The sequence below is a fragment of the Vulpes vulpes genome, chromosome 7 (genome assembly GCF_048418805.1).
Source record: "Vulpes vulpes isolate BD-2025 chromosome 7, VulVul3, whole genome shotgun sequence".
NCBI lineage: Eukaryota > Metazoa > Chordata > Mammalia > Carnivora > Canidae > Vulpes > Vulpes vulpes.
This window is the reverse complement of record NC_132786.1, coordinates 102,495,887-102,522,935: the sequence shown is the minus strand read 5'-3', so window position 1 is coordinate 102,522,935 and position 27,049 is coordinate 102,495,887. Positions and strand designations below refer to the sequence as shown.

General features: G+C 37.7%; 1 protein-coding gene across 9 annotated transcripts in view; it reads right to left on the bottom strand.

The window, feature by feature from the left end:
- Window positions 1–6,670: 6,670 nt before the first annotated feature.
- Window positions 6,671–27,049, bottom strand: part of STK31 (serine/threonine kinase 31) — an 87,190-nt gene continuing 66,811 nt past the window's right edge. For 6 of the 9 annotated variants that reach the window (XM_025993342.2, XM_072764556.1, XM_072764559.1 and 3 more), the window contains 2 exons: window positions 24,731–24,799; window positions 6,671–7,056 (listed from right to left, as the gene is read on the bottom strand). In XM_025993342.2, the coding sequence (XP_025849127.1) occupies window positions 6,829–7,056; window positions 24,731–24,799 (297 nt within the window). In that variant the 3' untranslated portion in view covers window positions 6,671–6,828. The remainder of the gene's footprint in view (window positions 7,057–24,730; window positions 24,800–27,049) is intronic. The other 3 variants (XM_025993343.2, XM_072764561.1, XM_072764555.1) reach the window with 1 other exon arrangement.

The following is a 27,049-nucleotide window of genomic DNA, read 5'->3' as shown; positions in this document are numbered from 1 at the left end:
GAGTCCCGCATTGGGCTCTCTGCATGGAGCCTGCTTCTCCCTCTGCCTATGTCTCTGCCTCTCTCTGTGTCTCTCTCATGAATAAACAAATAAAATCTAGAAAGAAAAGAGAAGAAAGAGGGGAGGGGAGGGCAGGGGAGGGGAGGGGAGGGGAGGAGGGAAAGAAAAGAAAGAAAGAAGAAAAGGGAGAGAAAGGAAAGGAAAGGAAAGGAAAGGAAAGGAAAGGAAAGGAAAGGAAAGGAAAGGAAAGGAAAGGAAAGGAAAGGAAAGGAAAGGAAAGGAAGAAAGAAAAGCATTTCCTCATGCTGATCTGAAGGTGTCAACACTGCCCTCTGGTAGTGATTCTAAATTGTGTCTCGTACAGACAGTACATAATTAAAATTTTTTATGTTTTAATTTTTCTGTAAGATTCTGTTTATTTATTTGACAGAGAAAGAGTGAGAGAATACAAGCAGAGAGGGTGGCAGAGGGAGAGGAAGAAGTAGGCTCCCCACTGAGCAGGGAGCCCAATGTGGGTGGGGGTTGGGGGGCTCAATCCCAGGACCCTGGGATCATGACCTGAGTCAAAGGCAGACATGTAACCAACTGGGTCACCCAGATGCCCCTTATTATTTTAAATACATTCCTTTAGTTTCTTTTTATTGGAAAGCTTAATACATTTGTATTTAATATAGTAACTATGGTGCATTTTACATCTTTCATTTCGCTTTTTGTTTTCAGTTATCTTTCCTATCTCTATCTCCATCACTATCTTCTTTAGTGTTAGGTATTTCTATTATACCATTCCCTTGTTTCCTCTTTACCACATTTTTTATTTTCTTAATGGTTTACCTGGTAATTACAATTAAAACCTTAAAGCAATCTAGTTTGGATTAATACCAACTTATTTCAATACCAAAAATCTCAATGTCCAACAGCAAACAAATATACCTCCATTTGCTCCTCTCTTCTTTGTGCTGATTGTCAAACAAACTGTATCTTTACACATGGTAAGCCCCTTAATACATTTTTATAAATAATGCTTTATACAGTTTTCTTCCAAATCAGAGAGTTTACAGACTCTTCAGATAGAAGAGTTACAAACAAAAATATACTGTCATCTATATTTACCTATGTAGTTATCTTTACCAGTGTCTTTATTTTTGTGTATGGATTGAAGTTACCGTCTAGAGTGCCACCTAGACATGCCTTGCCTTTATTTTTCCTAGATATAAAATTTTGGTTGAGAGGTTTTTCTTTCAGCACTTTAAATATATCATCCAGGGGGATCCCTGGGTGGCGCAGCGGTTTGGCGCCTGCCTTTGGCCCAGGGCGCAATCTTGGAGACCCGGGATCGAATCCCACGTCGGGCTCCCAGTGCATGGAGCCTGCTTCTCCCTCTGCCTGTGTCTCTGCCTCTCTCTCTCTCTGTGTGACTATCATAAATAAATAAAAATTAAAAAAAATTTAAAAAAAAATAAATAAATATATCATCCAACAGAATTTTAGCCTTTATTACTTCTAATGAAAATCAGGTGTTATTCTCATTGAGATACCTCGTATTCAAGGAGTCATTAGTCTTGCTACTTTCAAGATTCCTTCTTCAGCTCTAATTTTTAGTAGTGTGATTATGATGACTTTGTAAATCTCTTTATCTTACTTGGAGTTTTCTAAATTTCTTGAATATGCAGATTCATGTTTTTCATCAAATTTGGAAATTTTTCAGCCATTATTTCTTCAAATATTCTTTCTATCCCTTTCTGACCTCTCTTCCTGGATTCCCACTAGGCTATGGGTATCCTTGAAGTCCCACAAGCCTCTTAGTCTTTTCAGTCCTTTTCATTCTTTCTTTCTGTTCCTCATTCAAAATAATCTCAGTTGACCCATCTTTAAATTCACTGATCTTTTATCAATCCAAATCTGCTCAAGCCTAATGAATTTTTCACTCATTATTATATTTTTAAGATACCTAATTTTCTATTTATTTTTTATAGTTTCTCCTTATTGGTATTATTTGGTGAGATATTGTTCTCACACTTTCCTTCTTTTTCAGTGAGGGAGTGGGGAGGAGAAGCAGAGAATCTTAAACAGGCTCCACACCCAGCACAGAGCCTGACATGGGGCTTGACTTCACAACCCTGAGATCATGACCTGAACCAAAATCAAGAGATAGACACTTAACCAGCTCAGCCATCCAAGCACCCCTCCTTTAATTCTTGAGATACGGTTTCCTAAAGTTCTTTGAACATATTTAGAATAGATGATAAAAACTCTTTGTGTACTAAGTCCAACATCCAAGCTTGCTCTTAGACAGTTATTATTTTTTTCTTGCACATATTTTCCCGTTTCTTCACGTCTTTTTTTTTTTTGCTCAAAACTGGAAATTTTACATGTAATAATTTCCAACTTTAGAAATCAGACTTCCCCCTCTAGATCCAGTTTATTGTTACTGTGATTTTTATTGACAATGATGATGATGTTTACTTTCCTGGACTAAGTCTATGAAATCTATATTCTTTCCATGTTCAGCTTAGCTTAGTGGTCAGCTAATAATTGGACAGACGTTTCCTTAAAATGCCTGAAACCAGTAAGTTTCCCAACTTTTGCTGAGAGGTTATATTTTGGACCACACCTTCAACACCCTGGCAGTTTAAAAGTCTGCCTTCGCCTTCACATCCTGTTTTCCAGAATCTCAAGGTCAACCAGAGATGAAAGATCGAGCCTTTGCAGGACATGCTCATAGCCTTGAACATGTCCATAGCCTTTTAGAACCCCAGGAGTTCATTAGAGCTTTTCAGTGCAACCTATGAATATCACTCTCAGATTTTTCCTATTACACTGTTTTCCCTCACCAGGCGTTACCACCTCAGGCAGCTGTGATGTTAAACTGCCATGATTTTTTTTTTCAACAAATGCCCTGGAAGAAGAGTTTTTCCATTGAATAAAGTCTAAATCAAGTCAAATAAGGACAAGCACTATGCAAGGAATTTTCCTAGAGAGTTGCCAAATAGGTCAAATAGTGACAATTCTCTGGCAATGGTGCGTCTTGAGGAGCTCAAAACATCCTGCCACTTCCACTGGCTATTAAGCCACTGGTTTTAAACAGCTAACATAATTGTGAGGCTGCTGGTTTACAAGGCTACCGCAGGGCTGGGGACAGGGAGATCCAAATAGGGCAAGTTAAAACACGACAAAACTTGCAATTCTTACCAAGATTCAGCTGTTTTTCCTTAAGTATACTCTTCAAATTATTCCAAGTCCTTGATAGTCCCCAGAGTTCTGAAAAAGTTGATTTTGACAATGTTCTCAGTGTTCTTATTACTGCTTTTATGGAACAGTCCTTACTTTGGCCAATCCAGAACTGCTTCCACATGTAGTTTAAATAGCAGAAGATATGGTTATACAACAATGAAGAAATGACAAAGCATGTCATTTTCTGAGTTAAAAGAAAGATGCTAAGAATTTAACAAATGTTGACATTTAAATACAGCCTGAAATGACTTGGCACTGACACTATGAAATGGACCAGAGGCTTCCCACTAATTTCTTTTGAGAAAAAGTTTGTACTCTTAATTCTCTCTTCAGTATCTTGATCTAAAACAGGACATTTTTCCTCATTTACTTTGGTGAAATGTGCCATCCTGACTCCTTCCTCATCTCCTTTATTTCCCTGCCTCTCTGGTTAGCTATTTTACTCAAAAGTAAACAGGATTGTGTGATTCAGCTGCTCATAAGTTTATAATAGCCTCATCTCTTATAAAGCAACTTACAACCCTCTGTGATCCATCCCCAAAATACTTTTCCAAGCCTATTTCTCAGCTCCTCCATTAATGTCCTATACTCTGGCCAAATTCTTGCCTTTTCCCAAATCTACTCTTTGAGTTCTCTTAATTCCCTTGGCCTGAAATACCTTCTACAGTTCCAAACAAGTAAAATCCAAAAGCTCCTCTACAATGGTTCAAATGTCTATTCCTCAATCTCATCATTCTTCTCTGGCCTTCCTTTCTTGTACTGACATACATTATTGCTTTTTTTTTTTAATTTTATTTATTTATTCATGAGAGATAGAGAGAGAGAGAGAGAGAGAGAGAGAGAGAGAGAGAGAGGAAGAGAGAGAGAGGCAGGCAGAGACACAGGCACAGGGAGAAGCAGGCTCCATGCAGGGAGCCTGACGTGGGACTTGATCCCAGGTCTCCAGGATCACGCCCTGAGCCGAGGACGGAGCTAAACCACTGAGCCGCCCAGGCTGCTCATTATTGCTTTTCTTAGAACTTATTACATACTGCATCATTCTCAAACTGCCCCTACAGCAGTGAACATTTCTGCTTGGCTTTGCATTGCTTTTACATATATATACACCCATATTTCAATAAATATTTGTGGCATTGAAGAGATACTTACAAATTTGTCTCTTTCCATCACACATCATTTGTCATTTTAATACTTATAAATAATAATACTACCTTAGTATGCCAAAAAAATCTGATTCTTACCCTAGTTTCACAAGAGAGAAGTTGCTAGGCATTATGTGAAAAAGGGGATCTCATCAATTTTGGCAAACACTGGGCTAAATAAAACGAAACAGGCTTCAGGGGCACCAGGGTGGCTCAGTCAGTTAAATGTCTGCCTTTGGTTCGGGTCATGATCCCAGGGTCCTGGGACTGAGCCCCACATTGGGTCCTGCTGAACAGGGAGTCTGCTTCTCCCTCTCCTGCTCCCCTAGTTTGTGCTCTCTCTCTCAAATAAATAAAATCTTTTAAAAAAAACTAAACAGGAATTTTTTCTAGACAACTTTTTAGAAACATTGCCATCTAATATGCATAATCAATCTCCAATTTACCATTTGTTATTTTCCAAACAACTAATCACAGAACTTTTTGTGCTGGACATCCCAAGGGACAAGGGTTCAGCAAAACACATTTGGAAAATGCTAGTCTAATTCTTTATTTTAAACACTGGTATAAAGTTATCTATTCTTTGTTCTCTTTAATTATTCAACTTTACTTTAAATCTAACTACCAGGCAGCCCCGGTGGCTCAGTGGTTTAGCACCACCTTCAGCCCAGGGCCTGATCCTGGAGACCTGGGATAGAGTCCCGCGTCGGGCTCCCTGCATGGAGCCTGCTTCTCCCCCTGCCTGTGTCTATGCCTCTATCATGAATAAATAATTTAAAAAAATAAATCTAACTACAGTATCTTTATAACTGAATAAGCTAAGCTTAAGGTCTACTATAAAATAGGAAACCCAAAAAGTAGCAATGGCTTGAACATGTGGCAATAGTTCTCTTTAGCATGCATTAGAATGACTTAAAGCACTTGCCAAAACACAGATATTCAGGTTCTACCCCTGGATTCTCATTTTGTATATCGGAGTGGAGCCAAGAATTTGCATATCTATTAAGTTCCCAGGTGATGCTGAGGCTGCTGGTACAGGAACCATACTTTGATATAAGAATTTATTCTCCCAAGTAGTATTAAAACTTGAGGCTAGTCCAGAGGCTCCAGAATAATTAAGGATATCAGTTCCTTCTAATGTGCTGCTCCATCATCCCAGTCATGGGTTTCATCCTCAAGGTCACCTCATGACCCAACAAGACTGCTTAAATTCTAACCACCATGTTCACTTCTCGGCAATAAAAAAGAAATAAGGGCTAAAGGGCACATCTCGTAGCTAAGCTCCTTTTAAGAAGCCTTATTTGCAAGAACTTATTCAAAAAGGCCTCAACTAATGTAGGAAATGGTAAATACAGTCTTTCAGACAAACACACTGCCATCCCAAATGAAACTGGAATCTATTATCAAGGAAGAAAGGAAGGCTGGGTTTTAATTAGACAACTGGAGACTACCATACTACTTTAGTCCACATACACTTCAATCACCAAGTTTAACCGGTCTGCCTTCTAATTATTTCATAAATTTGTCCCATAAGTTTCATCACTATCTCTATTTCCCTAGACCTTGTTTTTATCACTTCTCATCTACTTTATTATATTAGCCCTCTAAACAGTCTCCCTACCTCCTATCTTGGTGGTACATAGATGGATTTTGAAGGAACTTAAGCTGTTTAAAATTCTTCAATGACTCTACATTTTCTATAAAATGATTAGGTAGGTATGATTTTATTGTTTTGTACAAAGCCTTTAGTCACCTACTCTATAACTATTCCCTATTTTATACTATTAAGCACAACAAAAAGTTTTTCCCTTCAGTGCCTTAACCATATTTCCCTGCCAATTAAGATACTCTTGCCCCTCCTTCAACTTTATTACTCATTCTATCAAATCTAACTAATGTACTCTTCCAGAAAAGCCTACCATGACATCCCTCTTCCACAGTTACACAGAGTGTACTCCCGTAAAGCTCTGTACAGAGCTACCACTGGATACTCCACATTGTATTAGTAAGATTTGTTTATATCTCTGACTTTCTCAATAGATTGTGTGCTTTGTAAATGTAAGGACAATGTTTTAATTACCTTTATATCCCCAAAACTGGGTATATGGCCAATTATTTGTTGAATGTATCACCCTTCACCATCAGCTGGCTCATATAACTGAAAATCTGTATAGAATTTGTCCAAATATCTAATAACCTTTTCTATTACAAGTATCGTCTATGCAAATTCAAAATGTACTATACACAGAAAATCATTCCTTAACAACTCCAGTTAAATGAGATTTCAAAGTACATAATTTTTTGCACAGCCAAACATCTTTTATTTTTCACAAATGGAATACCAAAGACACAACCCAACCAGCTCCAGAACACTTCCGAATTTTTTTGTTTACTTAGCCAACTGAAAAAAAGTTTTAAAAGGAACATCTGCAACAACAAAAAAAATACTAATCCATCAATCAAAGCTGGCTTCACCATTTCTTGTCTTTTCCTTATATTGGTCCAAGTTCTCCATCTTTAATTCTTCTTTTTCTTTATATTGCGTATATTCAGTATCTTTTTCTGGGTTTGGAGTTGATTTCCCCTTTGGCACCAAGAAACATTCTGCATTCAAAACTTGCTCAGCAGTCATTGAACTTCTACAATATATCAAGCTATAGAGGAGGGATTTGACATTATCACCCTGCAAGGAAAAAGACAGGTTACAGAACAAAAGTAAAATCAAAACAAAAGGGCAAATCTGAAATAAGGAAGAAGGACCCAACTCAAAAATACTTTTAATCAATAAACAGAGCTAACATCAATTTTTCCTACTTAGATTTTTTAAGATTTCTATAAAATTCAACTACTTATTGGAAAGCAATTACTACTCCAATAATAAACAATGGAATTAAATCACAGGGAAAACCTGTAATAAGATCATAGGTGAAATATCTCAAAAACAAGGGAAACTTTTAAAAAGAACATTTTAAGGCTACCCTCTTCTTCCTCTTTTTTTATGGCACTGGTCAGAGTTTGACACTGAAAATTTTACACTAAAGCTTCTTTAGAAGGGAAACCTCTTCTACTGGTCAACTGCCTATGGATCAGTTTTGAAGTGATCTCCAGGAACTCCTCTACCACCACTACCATTATCATTATGGGGAGCCAGAATTTATTAGGTACCACTATTTCAAAGAACTTTTTAAAAGTTATTTGTACTATCACACTGTAATAACTGCTCTATTATTTCCACCTGACAAAGCACCTGGATATGCTTCTTTTTTTTTTTGCCCCTGTATGATGACTCCAAACAGAACACATTTCTTTCCTTTTTTTAAGATTTCATTTATTCAAGAGACAGAGAGCATGAACAATTGGGAAATGTAGAAGCAGGCTCCCCCCTGGGCCAGGAGCCCAATGTGGGCCTATATCCCAGAACCCTGGGATCATGACCAGAGCTAAAGGCAACCGGTTAACTAACTGAGCCACACGGGCACCTGAAACAAACATATTCTACACTGAATAAAAATCACCTGTTTATTGCTAATGTTCTCCCTGGACGCTAAGATCCTTAAGACTGGGAATTTTAGTTTATCACTTCATCCTCAACAACTAGCACAGTGGCAGTAATATAACAAATATTAAATAAATACTTTTAAATTAATGCCATAGTGTACTCTATAGAATATGTTTCTAAACATATTTAAGGACAGCACCTTCAGCAAGTATAAACTAAAAATTACAAAATCTAGTGGCTTAGTCGCTTAAGCATACAACTCTTGATTTTGGCTCAGGTCATGATCTCAGGGTCATGAGATCAAGCCCATCAGGCTCCACAATGGGCACACAGCCTGCTTGAGATTTTCTACCCTTTCCCTCTGCACCTCCACCCCTGCATACAATTCTTTCTCTCCCTCTAAAAATAAAAAAATTATTGCTGAGAAGGTAACCTGGTACTGCCATTGTGGAAAACAGTATGGAAGGTCCACAAAAAATTTAAAATAGAACTACCATATGATGCAGCAATTACACATCTGGGCATTTCTCTGAAGGAAAAAACACTAACCCAAAAAGATATATGCATCCCCCATGTTCACTGTAGTATTATTTATAAGGGCGAGGATATGGAAACAACCTACATGTCCATCAACAGATGAAGGGATATGAAAAGATGGTGTAAATTATAGAAGTAGCCCAAGTGTCCACCGTAGATGAACAGATATAGAAGATGTAGTATACACACATACACAGGAATACTATCTAGCCATAAAAAATGAAATCTCACCATTTGCAATGACATGGATGGACCTAGAGAGTATAATGCTAAGTGAAAGAAGTCAGTCAAAGAAAGACAAATACCGAATGATTTCACTCATGTGGAATTTAAGAAACAAAACAAATAAGCAAAAGAAAGAAAAAAGATGGGATCCCTGGGTGGCTCAGCAGTTTAGCGCCTGCCTTCAGCTCAGGGTGTGATCCTGGGGTCCCGGGATCAAGTCCCACATCGGGCTCCCTGCATGGAGCCTACTTCTTCCTCTGCTGGTATCTCTGCCTCTCATGAATAAATAAAAATGGGGAGAGGGGAGAGGGGAGAGGGGAGAGGGGAGAGGGGAAAGGAAAAGGAAAAGACAAACCAAGAAAGAGACTCTTAACCAGAGAGAACAAACTGATGGTTACCAGAGGGTAATGTGGGTAGGGCAATGTTTGAAATAGGGGATGGGTATTAAGGAGTTCATTTGTCATGATGAGCACTGGGTTATGTATGGAACTGTTGAATCACTATATTGTATACCCAAAACTAATATAACACTGTATGTTAAGCAATTTGGAATTTTGAAAGAATAAAGTGCTATTCTGTAGCCAAAAAAAGGGGGGAAAATGATACACACACAATGGAAGTTATCGTTCAACCATAAAAAAAGAACGAAATTTTGCAATCTGTGATAACATAGATGGACCTTAAGCACAATATACTAAGTGAACTAAGTCAGAAAAAGATAAAAACAACTACCAAGATCACAGATACAGAGACCAGATTAGAAGCTGCCAGAGGCAATGTGGTGAGAAGTTGGTGGGCAAAACTGGTGAAGGGGTCAAAAAGTACAAACTATAAGTATTTATTTTACATGTAAATCATGAGAATATTATGTACAGCAGCATGGTGACTACTTAATAATACTGTGTTGCCTATTTGAAAATTGCTAAGAACAAAAACAGACACATAGATCAATGGAACAGAATAGAGAATACAGAAGTGGACCCTCAACTTTATGGTCAACTAATATTCGACAAAGGAGGAAAGACTATCCACTGGAAAAAACACAGTCTCTTCAATAAATGGTGCTGGGAAAATTGGACAACCATATGCAAAAGAATGAAACTAGACCACTCTCTTGTACCATACACAAAGATAAACTCAAAATGGATGAAAGATCTAAATGTGAGACAAAATTCCATTAAAATCCTAGAGGAGAATACAGGCAACACCAACACCCTTTTTGAACTTGGCCACAGTAACTTCTTGCAAGATACATCCACGAAGGCAAAAGAAACAAAAGCAAAAATGAATAATTGGGACTTCATCAAGGTAAGAAGCTTTTGCACAAAAAAGGATACAGTCAACAAAACTAAAAACCTACAGATGGGAGAAGATAGTTGCAAATGACATATCAGATAAAGGGCTAGTTTCCAAGATCTATAAAGAACTTATTAAACTCAACAGCAAAGAAACAAACAATCCAATCATGAAATGGGCAAAAGACATGAAGAGAAATCTCACAGAGGAAGACATAGACATGGCCAACAAGCACATGAGAAAATGCTCCGCATCACTGGCCATCAGGGAAATACAAATCAAAACCACAATGAGATCCCACCTCACACCAGTGAGAATGGGGAAAATTAACAAGGCAGGAAGCCACAAATGCTGGAGAGGATGTGGAGAAAGGGGAGCCCTCTTGCACTGTTGGTGGGAATGTGAAATGGTGCAGCCACTCTGGAAAACTGCGTTGGAGGTTCTTTAAAGAGTTAAAAATAGAACTGCCCTACGACCCAGCAATTGCACTGCTGGGGATTCACCCCAAAGATACAGATGCAGTGAAACACCGGGACACCTGCACCCCAATGTTTCTATTTCTAGCAGCAATGTCCACAATAGCTAAACTGTGGAAGGAGCCTCGGTGTCCATCGAAAGATGACTGGATAAAGAAGATGTGGTCTATGTATACAATGGAATATGACTCAGCCATTAGAAACGACAAATACCCACCATTTGCTTCGACATGGATGGAACTGGAGGGTATTATGCTGAGTGAAATACGTCAATCAGAGAAGGACAAACATTATATGGTCTCATTCATTTGAGGAATATAAAAAATAGTGAAAGGGAATAAAGGGGAAAGGAGAAAAATAAGTGGGAAATATCAGAAAGGGAGACAGAACATGAAAGACTCAACTCTGGGAAATGAACTAGGTGGTGGAAGGGGAGGTGGGCGGGGGGTGGGGGTTACTGGGTGGCGGGCACTAAGGTGAGCACTTGACAGGATGAGCGTTGGGTGTTATTCTGTATGTTGACAAATTGAACACCAATAAAAAATAAATTTATTTAAAAAATGAAAATTGCTAAGAGTAAATCTTAAAAGTTCTCACTTCAAGAAAAAAAATATTTATAACAATGTATGCTGATGGATGTTAACTAGATGTTATTGTGGTCATTATTTCCCACTCTGTACAAATATCAAATCATTATAAAACTAATCTAATGTTATATATTAACTAATATTATCTGTCAATTACCTCTCAATATAATCAAGTTCTGCTACATGATATATGTACTTCTGAATATAATTAAACCACTTATGAAATTGTTTTTAAAATAAAATCTATCTTATAGTCCATGCAATATAAAAAAGAGTAAAATAATAATAATATCCAAAAAAAATGGAGGTATTATTTTCCCAACTACAACAGAATATCAAGATACTACTGATATTCAATTCTCATTCTCAAATTAACCCATTAATCAAAATACTTACAAAGTCTCAATAATTTTTTCAGAGGACTTAAGTTGGTGCCAAAATTCATAAGGAAAAATAAAACGGCAAGAATAACCAAGACAACGTTGAAGAAAAACCTAAGGAAGGAAAGTCAAACAAAGTCCACTCTCTATAAAGACACAATATTTTAAAATGTGTAACTGCAGAGTGTTGGCATAGGGATCAATAAATAATCCAAAGAACAAAACAGACCCCCAGATTCATGAGTACATGGAAACTTGGCACAGCACAGAGTGGTATTACTAATCAGTAGGGATAGACTGACTATTGAGTACATGGTGCTGGGTCAACTATCTGTCCACATATATATATAAAAAAATTGAACCTTACTTCATATATACAAAAAATGGACTTCAGAGAGATTAAAAATACAGAAGAGAAATAGAGGAAAAAGGCAGGTCCAAAAAATGGCACATGAAGAACATTTATCAGAAAAAATACAGTAAAGATTCATTCATTCATCCATTCATTCAAAATATATTTATTTAAGTCTTATTATGTATCAACTACTGACATTGGGGATACAATGATGCACACGCAAAACCCCAGCCTTGTAGGCCCTTACTGAGCATACAAAATATTTTTTTAAAAAACTTAATGAAAGAATAATCTGTTTTTCAAAGGACAGATATATACACATACCTATCTATGATACATACATAGAATCTTTCTGGCAAGATTCACAAGAAACTAGCAATACCACTGGTGTTTCCAGAAAAGAGACCTGGGTAGCTGAGGGACATATCAATAGGGATGTGCTTCTTTTTGTAATTTTTGAATATCTTATCACACACATGTATATAAAGGAACATCTATTTAAAGGAACTACCTTCAAATAAACATAAGGGTTGTACAATAGAGAATAGAATGAAGCTGTCTGAACTTAAAAGTAATTAAGCAAAGACTGAAGGCCATCTGATTGGACCTACTGTTAAATTCTTCTGGGGACTGAGAATTAGTGAATTATCTTCTAATATCTAATAATATCTAATAATTGCATAATTCTATGATTTCTCTCCACCTGTGATATGGCCCCTATATTGTCTAAATTATAGTTCCCTCATTTGTTTGATAACTACATGTGATTATAGAATATAGATAAAGACAACCCCATTTCTAGCACTAACAGCTGCCTCAGATCACCCAAGCAAGGGATCTCTTGGTGGCTCAATAGTTTAGTGCCTGCCTTCGGCCCGGGGCATGATCCTGGAGTCCTGGGATCAAGTCCCATATCAGGCATCCTGCATGGAGCCTGCTTCTCCCTCTGCCTGTGTCCCTGCCTTTCTCTCTTTCTCTGTGTCTCTCATGAATAAATAAAATCTTTTTTTAAAAAATTACCCAAGCAAATACTACACAGCCAAGTATTCTAATTTGATCTCCATTAGCAGTTATATCAAACACATTAAATAAAAACTTCTTATATTTATTCACCTTTATACATACACCTAGCAGTGTCTAGCACTCAGCTAACAGAATAGAACCGTAGCAGGCAAACTTCTAAGATGTTCCCCACTGATCCCTAATCCCTGGTATTCATGTCATCATGTAATCCCTCCCTTTTGTGTATGATTACCTACAGAGTTAGTTATGAAAAACTGTGACTTGGGTCTAGCTAACAGACTTTCTATCCTTACTCTACTACACTTTGATGAAACAAGCTACCATGATGGAAATACGGCAAAGAATGGAGTGCAATTTCTTGTAAACCTGAAGAGGAACTGAATTCTACCAACAATCACGTGGGTTGAAAGCAGATCTTCCGACTAGGGAGAAGCTGGTCAGTCAGGCGGCAGCTCCCAACAGAGGTATCTGCACGCCCTACTGCCTTTGGGAGCCACGTCCCAAGCACAATTCCAACAGCACAGGGCCCCGAATCCCAAGGTGCCAAGGAGACACAATCCACGATCCTGCATTCTCCTTGGAACAGGGGGAGGCGGGGAGGACACAGGACAGTGAGGACTCTCCTGTTGCCAGGCGCCCGCCCCCAAGCTGTGCAGATCAGCTCACCCACACTGCCCCCAGACCATTTAGGCCAGTGTGGACTGGGAGACTGCAGTAGTTACTGGGGGAGCTGTGTCCGGGGCCACCAGGGAACAGGGGCCTCACAGGGTAAACAGCTCCCATTGAGCCCGCACCTGGCAGGGGGCGGGGCATCTCCTCCTGGTACACACACCTGAGAATCAGCACAGCAGCCCCTGCCCCAGAAGACCAACTGGAAGCACAAGGGAAGAGCAAGTTCTTGACCCAGCAGCACTGGAAAGCTCCAGGGGAAGTCGAGGGATTTACAGTATATATTATCAGAGGGGGACCCCTATTTTTTTCTTCCTTTTTCCGGTACAACTCGTTTTTATATCAGACTGTAAATTTCCAATTTTTTTCTTTTCCCAACGTAACTACAGTATTTTACCACCTCTTCATTTTTAAGATTCTTCCTTTTGACCTTCATATTTCTACAATTACAGCTCCTAGATATATTTTCTACTTCTAGATTCCCTTCAACATATTCAACTTGATTTTGGGAGATATTCAAGATATGTTTTTTATGTTTTGTGATTTTTGTTTTCTCTGCCTCATTTTGTTCTACAATGGCATAAGTTAATACCTTCTAAAACATGACCAGCACGCACCCAGAACCAAGTGGTATACCATGCTGGTTCATTACAAGAGATTCTTCATTTCCATTCTGCCCCCCTCTTTTATCTCATTTATGTTTTGCTTGTCAACGTTGGGGCCCTCTACAAGTATTACTGGTTTATATAAATTTATATTGAGCATCTTCTAACATACAAAACTTAATATACTCAGAAACAAGAGGATCACCTTCTAGAACACCTCAGGTAGACTGGATTCTCCCTCCACTATAACTTTGTCACCACCACCATCTCCCAGTGCCCCCCCCACCCCCGCTTTTTAATACTTCTTCTTTTTTTGTCTCTTCTTTGGGATTCTTGGCCTTTTATTTTTTACTACTTTGTTTTAAAATTTGTTTTTCACTTTAGTGGTACTTTTGTTTTATTAAGTTCTGAACTTTGTTTTCAATTTTTGGTCTCTGACTCTGAACTCAGCAGAATCATCTAGGGTGATATATATTTGGTCATGGTTGACATTCTTAACTCAGCCGACTCATACAGCCACTCAGCACTAAGCAAAAACACTAGAAAGAAGAACTCACCACAAAAGCAAGAATCAGAAACAGTACTCTCTGCCACAGAGTTACAGAATTTGGATTACAATTTGATGTCAGAAAGCCATTCAGAAGCACAATTATAAAGCTACTGGTGGCTCTGGAGAAAAGCAATAAAGAAATCAAGAGACTTCATGACTGCAGAATTTAGATCTAATCAGGCCAAAATTTAAAATCAATTAAATGAGATGCAATCCAAACTGGAGGTCCTAACAAAAAGGGTTAATGAGGTAGAAGAAAGAGTGACTGACATAGAAGACAAGCTGATGGCAAGGAAGGAAGCTGAGGAAAAAAGAGAAAAACAATTAAAAGACCATGAGGAAAGGTTAAGGGAAATAACTGACAGCCTCAGAAGGAAAAAATCTACATTTAATTGAGGTTCCAGAGGTCGCCAAGAGGGCCACAGGGCCAGAAAGCATATTTGAACAAATTATAGCTGAGGACGTCCCTAATTTGGGGAGGGAAACAGGCATTCAGATCCAGGAGATAGAGATCCTCGCACCCCCCCCCCCCAAATCAATAAAAACGGTTCCACACCTCAACATTTAATAGTGAAATTTGCAAATTCCAAAGACAGAGAATCCTTAAAGCAGCAAGAGACAAGAGATCCCTAACTTATATGGGGAGAAATACTAGATTAACATCAGACCTCTCCACAGAGACCTGGCAGGCCAGAAAGGGCTGGCAGGATATATTCAGGGTCCTAAATGAGAAGAACATGCAGCCAAGAATACTTTATCCAGCAAGGTTCTCATTCAGAATAGAAGGAGAGATAAAGAGCTTCCAAGATAGGCAGAAACTGAAAGAATAGGTGACCACCTAACCAGCTCTGGCAAGAAATATTAAAGGGCACCCTGTAAAAGAAAGAGGAAGCCCAAAGAAATAACCCACAAAAACGGGGACTGAATAGGTATTATGACGACACTAAATTCATATCTTTCAATAGTAACTCTGAACGGGGAGGGGCTAAATGATCCCATCAAAAGACGCAGGGTTTCAGACCAGATAAAAAAGCAAGACCCATCTATTTGTTGTCTACAAGAGACTCATTTTAGACCTGAGGACACCTATAGCCTGAAAATGAAAGGTTGGAGAACCATTTACCTTTCAAATGGTCCTCAAAAGAAAGCTGGGGCAGCAATCCTCACATCAGGTAAATTAAAGTTTATCCCAAAGACTGTAGTAAGAGATGAAGAGGGACAATATCATACGTAAAGGGCCCTATCCAACAAGAGGATCTAATAATCATGAATATTTATGCCTCTATTGTGGGAGCTGCCAAGTATATCAATCAATTAACAACTAAAGAAAAGACATATTTAGATAATAATACACTAATAGTAGGAGACCTCAACACAGCACTTTCTGCAAATGAGAGATCTTCTAAGCACAACATCTCCAAAGAAACAAGAGCTTTAAATGATACACCGGACCAGATGGATTTCAGATATTTATAGAACTTTGCATCCGAATGCAAATGAATACACATTCTTCTCAAGTGCACATGGAACTTTCTCCAGAATAGACCACATGCTGGGTCACAAATCCGGTCTCAACCGATACCAAAAGATTGGGATTGTCCCCTGCATACTTTCAGACCATAATGCTTTGAAACTTGAACTCAATCACAAGAAGAAATTTGGAAGAAACTCAAACACGTGGAGGTTAAAGAGCATCCTGATAAAAGATGAAAGGGTCAACCAGGAAATTAGAGAAGAATTAGAAAGATTCATGGACTAATGAAAATGAAGATAAAAAAAAAAAAGATACAACCATTCAGAATCTTTGGGATACAGCACAAACAGTCCTAAGAGGGAAATACATCGCAATACAAGCATCCCTCAAAAAATTGGAAAAAACTCAAATACACAAGCTAAACTCGCACCTAAAGGAACTGGAGAAAGAAAAGCAAATAAAACCTACACCCAGCAGAAGGAGAGAGGTAATAAAGATTCGAGCAGAACTCAATGAAACAGAGACCAGAAGAACTGTAGAACAGATCAACAAAACCAGGAGTTGGTTCTTTGAAAGAATTAATAAGATAGATAAACCATTAGCCAGCCCTATTAAAAAGAAAAAAGACTAATGAATAAAATCATGAATGAAAAAGGAGAGATCACCACCAATACCAAGGAAATACAAACGATTTAAAAACATACTATGAGCAGCTGTACGCCAATAAACTAGGCAAACTAGAAGAAATGGACGCATCTCTGGAACACCACAAACTACCAAAACTGGAACAGGAAGAAATAGAACACCTGAACAGGCCAATAACCAGGGAGGATATTAAAGCAGTCATCAACAACCTCACAAGACACAAAAGTCCAGGGCCAGATGGCTTCCCAGGGGAATGCTAGAAAGAAGAAACAGTACCTATTCTACTAAAGCTGTTCCAAAAGATAGAAAGGGATGGAATACTTCCAAACTCGTTCTATGAGGCCAGCGTCACCTTAATTCCAAAACCAAAGACCTCGCCAAAAAGGAGAATTATATACCAATATCCCTGATGAACACAGATGGAAAAATTCTCAGTAAGATACTAGCCAGTAGGATCCAACAATACATTAATAAGATTATTCACCATGACCAAGTGGGATTTATCCCCGAGATGCAAGGCTGGTTCAACACTCATAAAGCAATCAACATGATACATCATATCAACAAGAGAAAAAAAATAACCATACGATCCTCACAATAGATGCAGAGAAAGCATCTGACAAAATACAGCATCCATTCCTGATCAAAACTCTTCAGAATGTAGGGATAGAGGGAACATTCCTTAGCACCTTAAAAGCCACCTACAGAAAGCCCACAGCAAATACCATTCTCAGTGGGGAAACACTGGGAGTCTTTCCCCTAAGATCAGGAACCCGACAGGGATGTCCACTCTCACCACTGCTATTTGACATAGTACTAGAAGTCCTAGCCTCAGCAATTAGCCAACAAAAAGAAAAAAAAGGCATTCAAATTGGCAAAGAAGAAGTCAAACTCTCCCTCTTTGCAGATGACATGATACTGTACTTAGAAAAACCAAAAGACTCCACCCCAAGATTGTTAGAACTCAAACAGCAATTCAGCAGTGTGGCAGGAATACAAAATCAATGCCCAGAAATCACTGACATTTCTATACACTAACAACGAGACAGAAGAGAAATTAAGGAGTCAATCCCATTTACAATTGCACCCAAAAGCATAAGATACCTAGGAATAAACCTAACCAAAGAGGTAAAGGATCTCTACCCTAAAAATTACAGAACACCTCTGAAAGAAAGTGAGGAAGACACAAAGAGATGGAAAAATATTCCATGCTCCTGGATTGGAAGAATTAATATTGTGAAAATGTCAATGTTACCCAGGGCAATTTACACATTTAATGGAATCCCTATCAAAATACTACGGACTTTCTTCAGAGAGTTGGGAACAAATAATCTTAGGATTTGTGTGGAATCAGAAAGACCTTGAATAGCCAGGGAAATACTGAAAAAGAAAACCAGAGCCAGGGGCATCACAATGCCGGATTTCAAGTTGTACTACAAAGCTGTGATCATCAAGACAGTGTGGTACTGGCACAGAAACAGACACATAGATCAGTGGAACAGAATAGAGAACCCAGAAATGGGCCCTCGACTCTATGGTCAGCTAATATTTGACAAAGCAGGAAAGACTATCCGCTGGAAAAAGGACAGTCTCTTCAATAAATGGTGCTGGGAAAATCAGCCAGCCACATGAAGAATGAAACTAGACCATTCCCTTACACCATACACAAAGATGAACTCAAAATGGATGAGAGATCTAAATGTGAGACAAGATTCCATCAAAATCCTAGAGGAGAACACAGGCAACACCCTTTTTGAACTTGGCCACAGTAACTTCTTGCAAGATACATCCACAAAGGCAAAAGAAACAAAAGCAAAAATGAACTATTGGGACTTCATCAAGATAAGAAGCTTTTGCACAGCAAAGGATACAGTCAACAAAACTAAAAGACAACCTACAGAATGGGAGAAGATATTTGCAAATGACATATCAGATAAAGGGCTAGTTTCCAAAATCTATAAAGAACTTATTAAACTCAACACCAAAGAAACAAACAATCCAATCATGAAATGGGCAAAAGACATGAAGAGAAATCTCACAGAGGAAGACATGGACATGGCCAACAAGCACATGAGAAAATGCTCTGCATCACTTGCCATCAGGGAAATACAAATCAAAACCACAATGAGATACCACCTCACACCAGTGAGAATGGGGAAAATTAACAAGGCAGGAAACAACAAATGTTGGAGAGGATGCGGAGAAAAGGGAACCCTCTTACACTGTTGGTGGGAATGTGAACTGGTGCAGCCACTCTGGAAAACTGTGTGGAGGTTCCTCAAAGAGTTAAAAATAGACCTGCCCTACGACCCAGCAATTGCACTGTTGGGGATTTACCCCAAAGATTCAGATGCAATGAAACGTCGGGACACCTGCACCCCGATGTTTCTATCAGCAATGGCCACAATAGCCAAACTGTGGAAGGAGCCTCGGTGTCCATCGAAAGATGAATGGATAAAGAAGATGTGGTTTATGTATACAATGGAATATTACTCAGCAATTAGAAACGACAAATACCCACCATTTGCTTCAACGTGGATGGAACTGGAGGGTATTATGCTGAGTGAAATAAGTCAATCGGAGAAGGACAAACAGTGTATGTTCTCATTCATTTGGGGAATATGAATAATAGTGAAAGGGAATATAAAGGAAGGGAAAAGAAATGTTGGGAAATATCAGGAAGGGAGACAGAACATAAAGACTCCTAACTCGGGGAAACGAACTAGGGGTGGTGGAAGGGGAGGAGGGCGGGTGTTGGAGGGGAATGGGTGACGGGCACTGAGGTGGACACTTGACGGGATGAGCACTGGGTGTTTTTCTGTATGTTGGTAAATTGAACACCAATAAAAGTTAATTAAAAAAAAATGAACTATTGGGACTTCATCAAGATAAGAAGCTTTTGCACAGCAAAGGATACAGTCAACAAAACTAAAAGACAACCTACAGAATGGGAGAAGATAGTTGCAAATGACATATCAGATAAAGGGCTAGTATCCAAGATCTGTAAAGAACTTATTAAACTCACCAGCAAAGAAAACAAACAATCCAATCTGAAATAGGCAAAAGACATATAAACAGAAATCTCATAGAGGAAGACATACACATGGCCAACAAGCACATGCAAAAATGCTCCGCATCACTTGCCATCAGGGAAATACAAATCAAAACCACAATGAGATCCCACCTCACACCAGTGAGAATGGGGAAAATTAACAAGGCAGGAAACCACAAATGTTGGAGAGGATGTGGAGAAAGGGGAACCCTCTTGCACTGTTGGTGGGAATGTGAACTGGTACGGCCACTCTGGAAAACTGTGTGGAGGTTCCTCAAAGAGTTACAAATAGAACTGCCCTACGACCCAGCAATTGCACTGCTGGGGATTTACCCCAAAGATACAGATGCAGTGAAATGGCAGGACACCCGCACCCCAATGTGTATAGCAGCAATATCCACAATAGCCGAACTGTGGAAGGAGCCTTGGCGTTCATCAAAAGATGGATGGATAAAGAAGATGTGGTCTATATACACAATGGAATATTACTCAGCCATTAGAAATGACAAATACCCACCATTTGCTTCCATGTGGATGAACTGGAGGGTACTATGCTGAGTGAAGTACGTCAATCGGAGAAGGACAAACATATTGTCTCATTTATTCGTGGAATATAAAAAATAGTGAAAGGGATTAAAGGGGAAAGGAGGAAAAAAAAAATAAAGGGGAAAGGAGGGAAAATGAGTGGGAAATATCAGAGAGGGAGACAGAACATGAGAAACTCCTAACTCTGGGAAACGAACTAGGGGTAGTGGAAGGGGAGGTGGGTAGGGGGATGGGTTAAATGGGTGATGGGTGCTGAGGGAGGCACTTGACGGGATGAGCACTGGGTGTTATACTCTATGTTGGCAAATCGAACTCCAATAAAAAATAAAAAATTAAAATAAAGCAGAGCTTCCTCAGTCAAGAATTAAGATGACTATGACAGCCCAGTCAACAACTTGATGCAGCCTATGAAAGACCCTGAAGCAAAGAACCCAAATAAGCTAAGCCCAGATTCCTGACTCACAAGGAGTAAAACAGTAAGTCTGTGTTAAATCGCTAAATTTCAGTAAAATTTGTTAAAGTATCATTTTTATATCAAGTTTGAAAGAGCAGGAATTTCAAGTGGTTCACTTTGTGTGAAGATACAACCTCTAACACAGCAATACCGGTATTTTTCTAATGGCAAGAAATCCATATCCTAAGCTTTAAAATTATTAAGTATTATCACCTTTTTTGTTATCCCATTCTACACTACAGCCAGTAAGTGTAATAAATAATTTCACAGTCTCCCAAAACTTGTCTCCAATGTTTTTTATTCATATCCAAGAAGTATAGCAAAGCTCCTTAGGAATCATTTCTAATGTGTGTTTTTGAAAAGCTAATTTCATGGGATATTGGATGTTATAAAACACAGTATTTCTGTGGTCAAATAAGTTAAAGGACTACAGAGTTAAATAAAACTATATGTGTTCCTTCATTAGAGTCCAAATAATCAAAAAGGCATGAGACCATGTTATCTGAAAGGAAGAAATAAAACTGTTTGGTTCATAGACAAATGACAGGATTGTCTATATAGAAAATCTGAAAGATCAGAAAAAAAAAAAACCTCCTGAAACTAGTAATTGATTATAATAGCAAGCTTGCTACATATAAAGTTAACATACAAAACTCAATCATCTTCCTATATACAACAATGAACAAGTGGAATTTGAACACCAAAAAACAAAATACTTAGGTATATATCTAACAAAATAGGTAGAAAATCTACCTGAGGAAAATTGCAAATCTCTGATGAAAGATATTAAAAAGAACTACATAAAAGGAAAGATATTCCATATTTATGGATAAAGACTCAATATTGTCAAGGAATCAATTCTCCACAACTTGATCTATAGATCCAGTATATTTCTAACCAAGCTCCTAGCAAGTTATTTTGTGGATATGAACAAACTAATTCTAAAAGTTTACATGGAGAGGCAGTAAGACCTGGAATAATCAACAAATATTCAAGAATGAAGTTGTAGGCTGACACGACCCACCTTCAAGACTTGCTATATAAAGTTACAGTAATCAAGACTTGTGGTATAGGGATGCCTGGATGGCTCAGTGGTTGAGCATCTGCCTTGGGATCAGGGTGTGTTCCCAGGGTCCTGGGATCAAGTCCTCTATTAGGTTCCCCATGGGGAGCCTGCTTCTCCCTCAGCTTATGTCTCTACCTCTCTGTCTCATGAATAAAATCTTAAAAAAAAAAGACTGTGTGGTATTAAGAATAAACCAATAAATTAATGGTATACAATAAACCCATAAAATATACTCAACTAATAATATGACAAAAAGGAAAAGGCAATACAGTGGAGATGGGTCTTTTCATCAAAAGGCACTGGAACAACTGGAATCCACAAAAAAATGAATCTAAATATAAACCTTATGCTTTTCACAAAAAGTAACACAAAATGGGTCATGGATCTAAATGTGAAATGCAGGCCGCCCAGGTGGCTCAGCGGTTTAGCACTGCCTTCAGTCAAGGTCGTGATCCTGGAGACCGGGGATCAAGTCCCATGTCAGGGTTCCTGCATGAAGCCTGCTTCTCCCTCTCTCTGCCTGTGTCTCTGCCCCGCCCTTCTGTCTCTTATGAATAAATAAAATCTTTAAAAATTAATTAATTAAAATAAAATAAAAGTGAAATGCAAAACAATAAAATTCCTAGAAGATAACATAGGAGAAAACCTAGATGAAATTGGGTTTGGTGATGACTTTCTAAATACTACACCAAAGCCATGAAAGAAAAAACTGATAAATCAGACTTCATTAAAATTAAAAATGTCTGCTCTGTAAAAGACATTATCAAGAAAATTAAAAAGACAAGCCACAGATTATGAGACAATATTTGCAAAAGATTTTCTGATAAAGGACTGTTTTTCAAAATATACAAGAATTCTTAAAACAGTAACACACACACAAAAAGACTCAATAGTAAGAAAACATGAAAAAAAAATGGGCCAAAGACCTTGCCAGACACCTCACCAAAGATACATGAATGGCAAATCAGCATATGAATGAAAAATGCTCCACACATCATCTCTCAAGGAAATGTAAATTAAAACAAGATACCGCTATACATCTAGAATACTGATAATACCAAATGCTAGCAAGGACGTGAAGCAACAGGAATAGTAATACAAAATGGTATAGTCCTTTAGACACTAACAAAACTAAACATACTCTTACCATACAAGCCAGTGACTATGCTCCTTGGTATTGACCTATTAAAATGAAAATTTATGTCTACACAAAAACTTGCACATGGATGTTTATCCATACCTGCCAAAACCTACAAGCAACCTAGATGACCTTCAGCAGGTGAACAGGTAAATAAACTGTGGTATATTCAGAAAATGGAATATTATTTAGCACTAGACAGAAATGAGTTATTAAGCCTTGAAAAGATCTAGAAGAACTTTTTTTTTAAGATTTTATTTATTTACTCATGAGACACAGAGAGAGAGGCAGAGACACAGGCAGAGGGAGAAGCAGGTTCCATGCAGGGAGCCCAACGTGGGACTTGATCCCAGGTCTCCAGGATCACGACCAGGGCCAAAGGCAGCACTAAACCGCAGAGCCACCCAGGCTGCCCTAGAAGAACTTTAAATGTACATTACTAAGTGCAAAAAAGTCAATCTGAAAAGGTGACATACTGTATGATTCTAACTACATGACACTCTGGAAACACAAAACTATGGAGACAGTAAAAGGGTCAACGGTAACCAGTGGTCTGGGGAAGGCAGGGATAAACAGGCAGAACACAAAGGATTTTTAGGGCAATGTAAATACTCTGTATGACACTATAGTGGTGAACACATGCCATTATATATTTGTCCAAACTCATAGGAAGGCACAACGCTTTCAATGGGTTGTGCCTTTCCTCAATTACATTAGAGAAAACCCTAATGTAAATGACCGACTTTAGGTGATAATGATGTGTCAATACAGGTTATCAATTGTAATAAATGGACCACTATGATGGGGGATATTAATGGACAGACTATACATATGTAAGAGAAGGAAGTATACAGGAAATCTCTGTACCTCTCTCTTCATTTTGCTATGAACCTAAAACTGCTCTTAAAAAAAGTCATAAAAACAGTTGTAAGATATTTTAAAATAAGTATTTTTTATTAAAAAATTGCATGAGAAATTTTTAGAGATTATACTTCCATAAACTTATTTACTGCCATATTTATAACCTCTTAATATCTAGTCCTACAGGAATAATTTAATATTTTCATGTATTACTGCCTTTACCTAGTATAGCAGCACCTCATTCTCTCTCTTGTAAACTCCTACTTCAATCTTGAAGATTCACCTCAAGCTACTTGCTGGAATCTTCTACCTCTCTCTTCCCTCCCCCTTTCTCTGCAGAGTTAAAAATTAGCTTCCTCCAAAGTACTTTCTTAATACCCTACTTAGAGATCGTGGTTGTTTACCTGTTCATATTTCTAAATTATTTATTCAAAACCGCAATCCTGGTAATCCAGCATCTAGTTCAATTCCTAGTATGGACTAGATACACAAAATATGTTGACTGAATACATATATAAATGTATGTTTATATTTGGCAAAGCAATATGAATGACAGATATATGACAAAGAAAAGACACAGCTAGATACTTATAAAAACTAGTAAAATACTAATATTTTAAACTAATGTTTTTAATATTTTAAATAATATGATCTTGGAAGATACAGCAAAGACTATTTTTTTCTTTATTACTTATATTACATAATTTGTGTGAAAAATGTACAATCCAGCAGTATTCTCTAGCAACAATTCTCTGGCAGTGGTGTAAGCAAGGCATTTGAATTTTTCTTATTTATTATGAATGCTATTTTGCATTCTTAAAAAAAGTAGAGGACATTTTCAGCCCAATATTTATGTTTACGTTACTGGTACAACTACAGCATATGTTTCCAACCAGTAAATGACAAAAAGGTCGCATACCAAACGAAACTGATCCACTTTTGGAATTCCATCTTCATTTGTCTCAAATTTCTGATTTTGAACAGAAAGCTGTTAAAGAAAACGAAAATGGATAAATCCCCAGTGTAGCAAAATACCAATCTTATAAGCAGTCAATTCTGGAACTGTTCATATTCTGGAGAAAAGAGAACAACTCATTCAAAGGACATATATTAGCTCTTACAGGATAAAAAAAAAAAAACTTTCATGTTAATAACCACTTGTTCCAAGTAACTAAACAGTTCCCGGGGCTCCTCAAGTATTAATCAGAGTTGATGAATATAATATAAGAAACTGCAATACTTCCTCACATTTCAAGCAAATACATCGAAACTTTGTGGCTTATACCATGTTGGTTTCATACATTAAGTACAAATAAAGTAAATCAAGCATGTTTCTTTTCTTCCTAATACTTAACCTATGTTCAATAAATACATATTAAACTTTTAAAACTATTACATGTGGAGATTTCTTACATACCCAAATTTTCTGAATCCTATATACTCATCACCCAGCCCCAAAAACCATCAGCCTTATGTATAAACTTACATATGTTATTTTTGAGGTAAATCCTATACATCTCATAATTTCATTTGTACATATTTTAGTACATATTTCTAAAAGATAAAGTCTTTATTTTGACACAACGATATCATCACACCAAAAAGTCAGTAATTTTTTTTTTTTTTTAGTAATTCTTCAATACAGGCATATGTCAGAAATATTGGGGGTTTGATTCTAGACTACCATAATAAAACAACTATCACAATAAAGCAAGTCAAATGAATCTTTTAGTTTCCCAGTGCATGTAAAAGTTGTAATAATATTTAAGTGTGTAATAACATTATGCCTAAAAAACCTATATACATATCTTAATTTAAAAAAACTTTATTGCTAAAAAAAATGCTAACCATCAACTAACTCTGAATAAGTCATAATCACTAATCACAGATCATAATAAATATAATAATAATAAAGAAGTCTGAAGCAGTGCAAGATTACCAAAATATGATAGAGACACTATGTGAGCTAATGCTGTTGAAAACCTGACATCAACAAACCTGCCTGACACAGAATTCTGTACCTTCAATTTGTAAAAAATGCAGCATCTGCAAAATGGAATGAAGTGAAGCACAATGAAACAATATATGCCTGTATAAAATATCCAGTTTTCAAATTTTTTTAAGATTTTATTTCTGAGGGATCCCTGGGTGGCGCAGCGGTTTGGCGCCTGCCTTCGGCCCAGGGCGCGATCCTGTAGACCCGGGATCGAATCCCACGTCGGGCTCCCGGTGCATGGAGCCTGCTTCTCCCTCTGCCTGTGTCTCTGCGCCTCTCTCTCTCTCTCTCTCTCTCTCTGTGACTATCATAAATAAATTAAAAAAAAAATTTTTAAAAAAGATTTTATTTCTGAGTAATCTCTATACCCAATGTGAGACTTAAACTTACAATCCCCAAGGTCAAGTCACATACTCCAGAGACTGAACTAGTCAGGTACCCCAAGTTTTCAAATTTTTAATCATCTCATAAAGATCAAAAATTATTTTACTTGTATATAGTTTATTTAAATCCAGATCCAAATAAGTTCCATACATTGTAATTTTAAAATGAGCAAAAGGACTTATGGTTTCTTTCTGCTCCTCACCACTAAGTAAAACTATGTTGGAAGTAAAAAACATAGCTAAAGGAGGTCTCTGAAAGGTTAAAGAAAAAAACTGGCTAAAGACCCCAGGACTGGAGGAACAACAGTGAAAGGGTGTCTTATGACCCACCCCCCTACATCCAAAAAAAAAAACAGAAAGTGACTCAACTAGGATAAACTCAAATCAATGAAATTTCTGAAAACTAAAAACAAAACAAATCTTGAAAGCAACCAAAGAAAAACATTACCTATTTGAACGGAAGATTTCTTATGTGAAAACATGGAAACCAGATGGAAGTGGCACAACATTTTCAACTGTTAAGGGACAAGAACTTTCAACCACAAATTCTATATCCAGTGTAACTATCCATCAAGAAAAAAGGTAAAATCATATGTTCTCAAGAAGGAGAAAAGAATATATCACTAGACAATACATTCTTAAAGACTAAAGGAAGTACTTCAATCAAAAAGAAAATGAATTTAAAAAAAAAAAAAAAAGAAAATGAATTGGGGCACCTGGGTGGCCTAGTTGATTAAGTATCTGCTTTCTGCTCTGGTCATGATCTTAGGGTCCTGAGATTGAGCTCCACATCAGGCTCCCCTCTCAGCAGTCTCCCTCTGCCCCTCCCCCTGTTTGTGTACAGGCTCTCTCAAATATT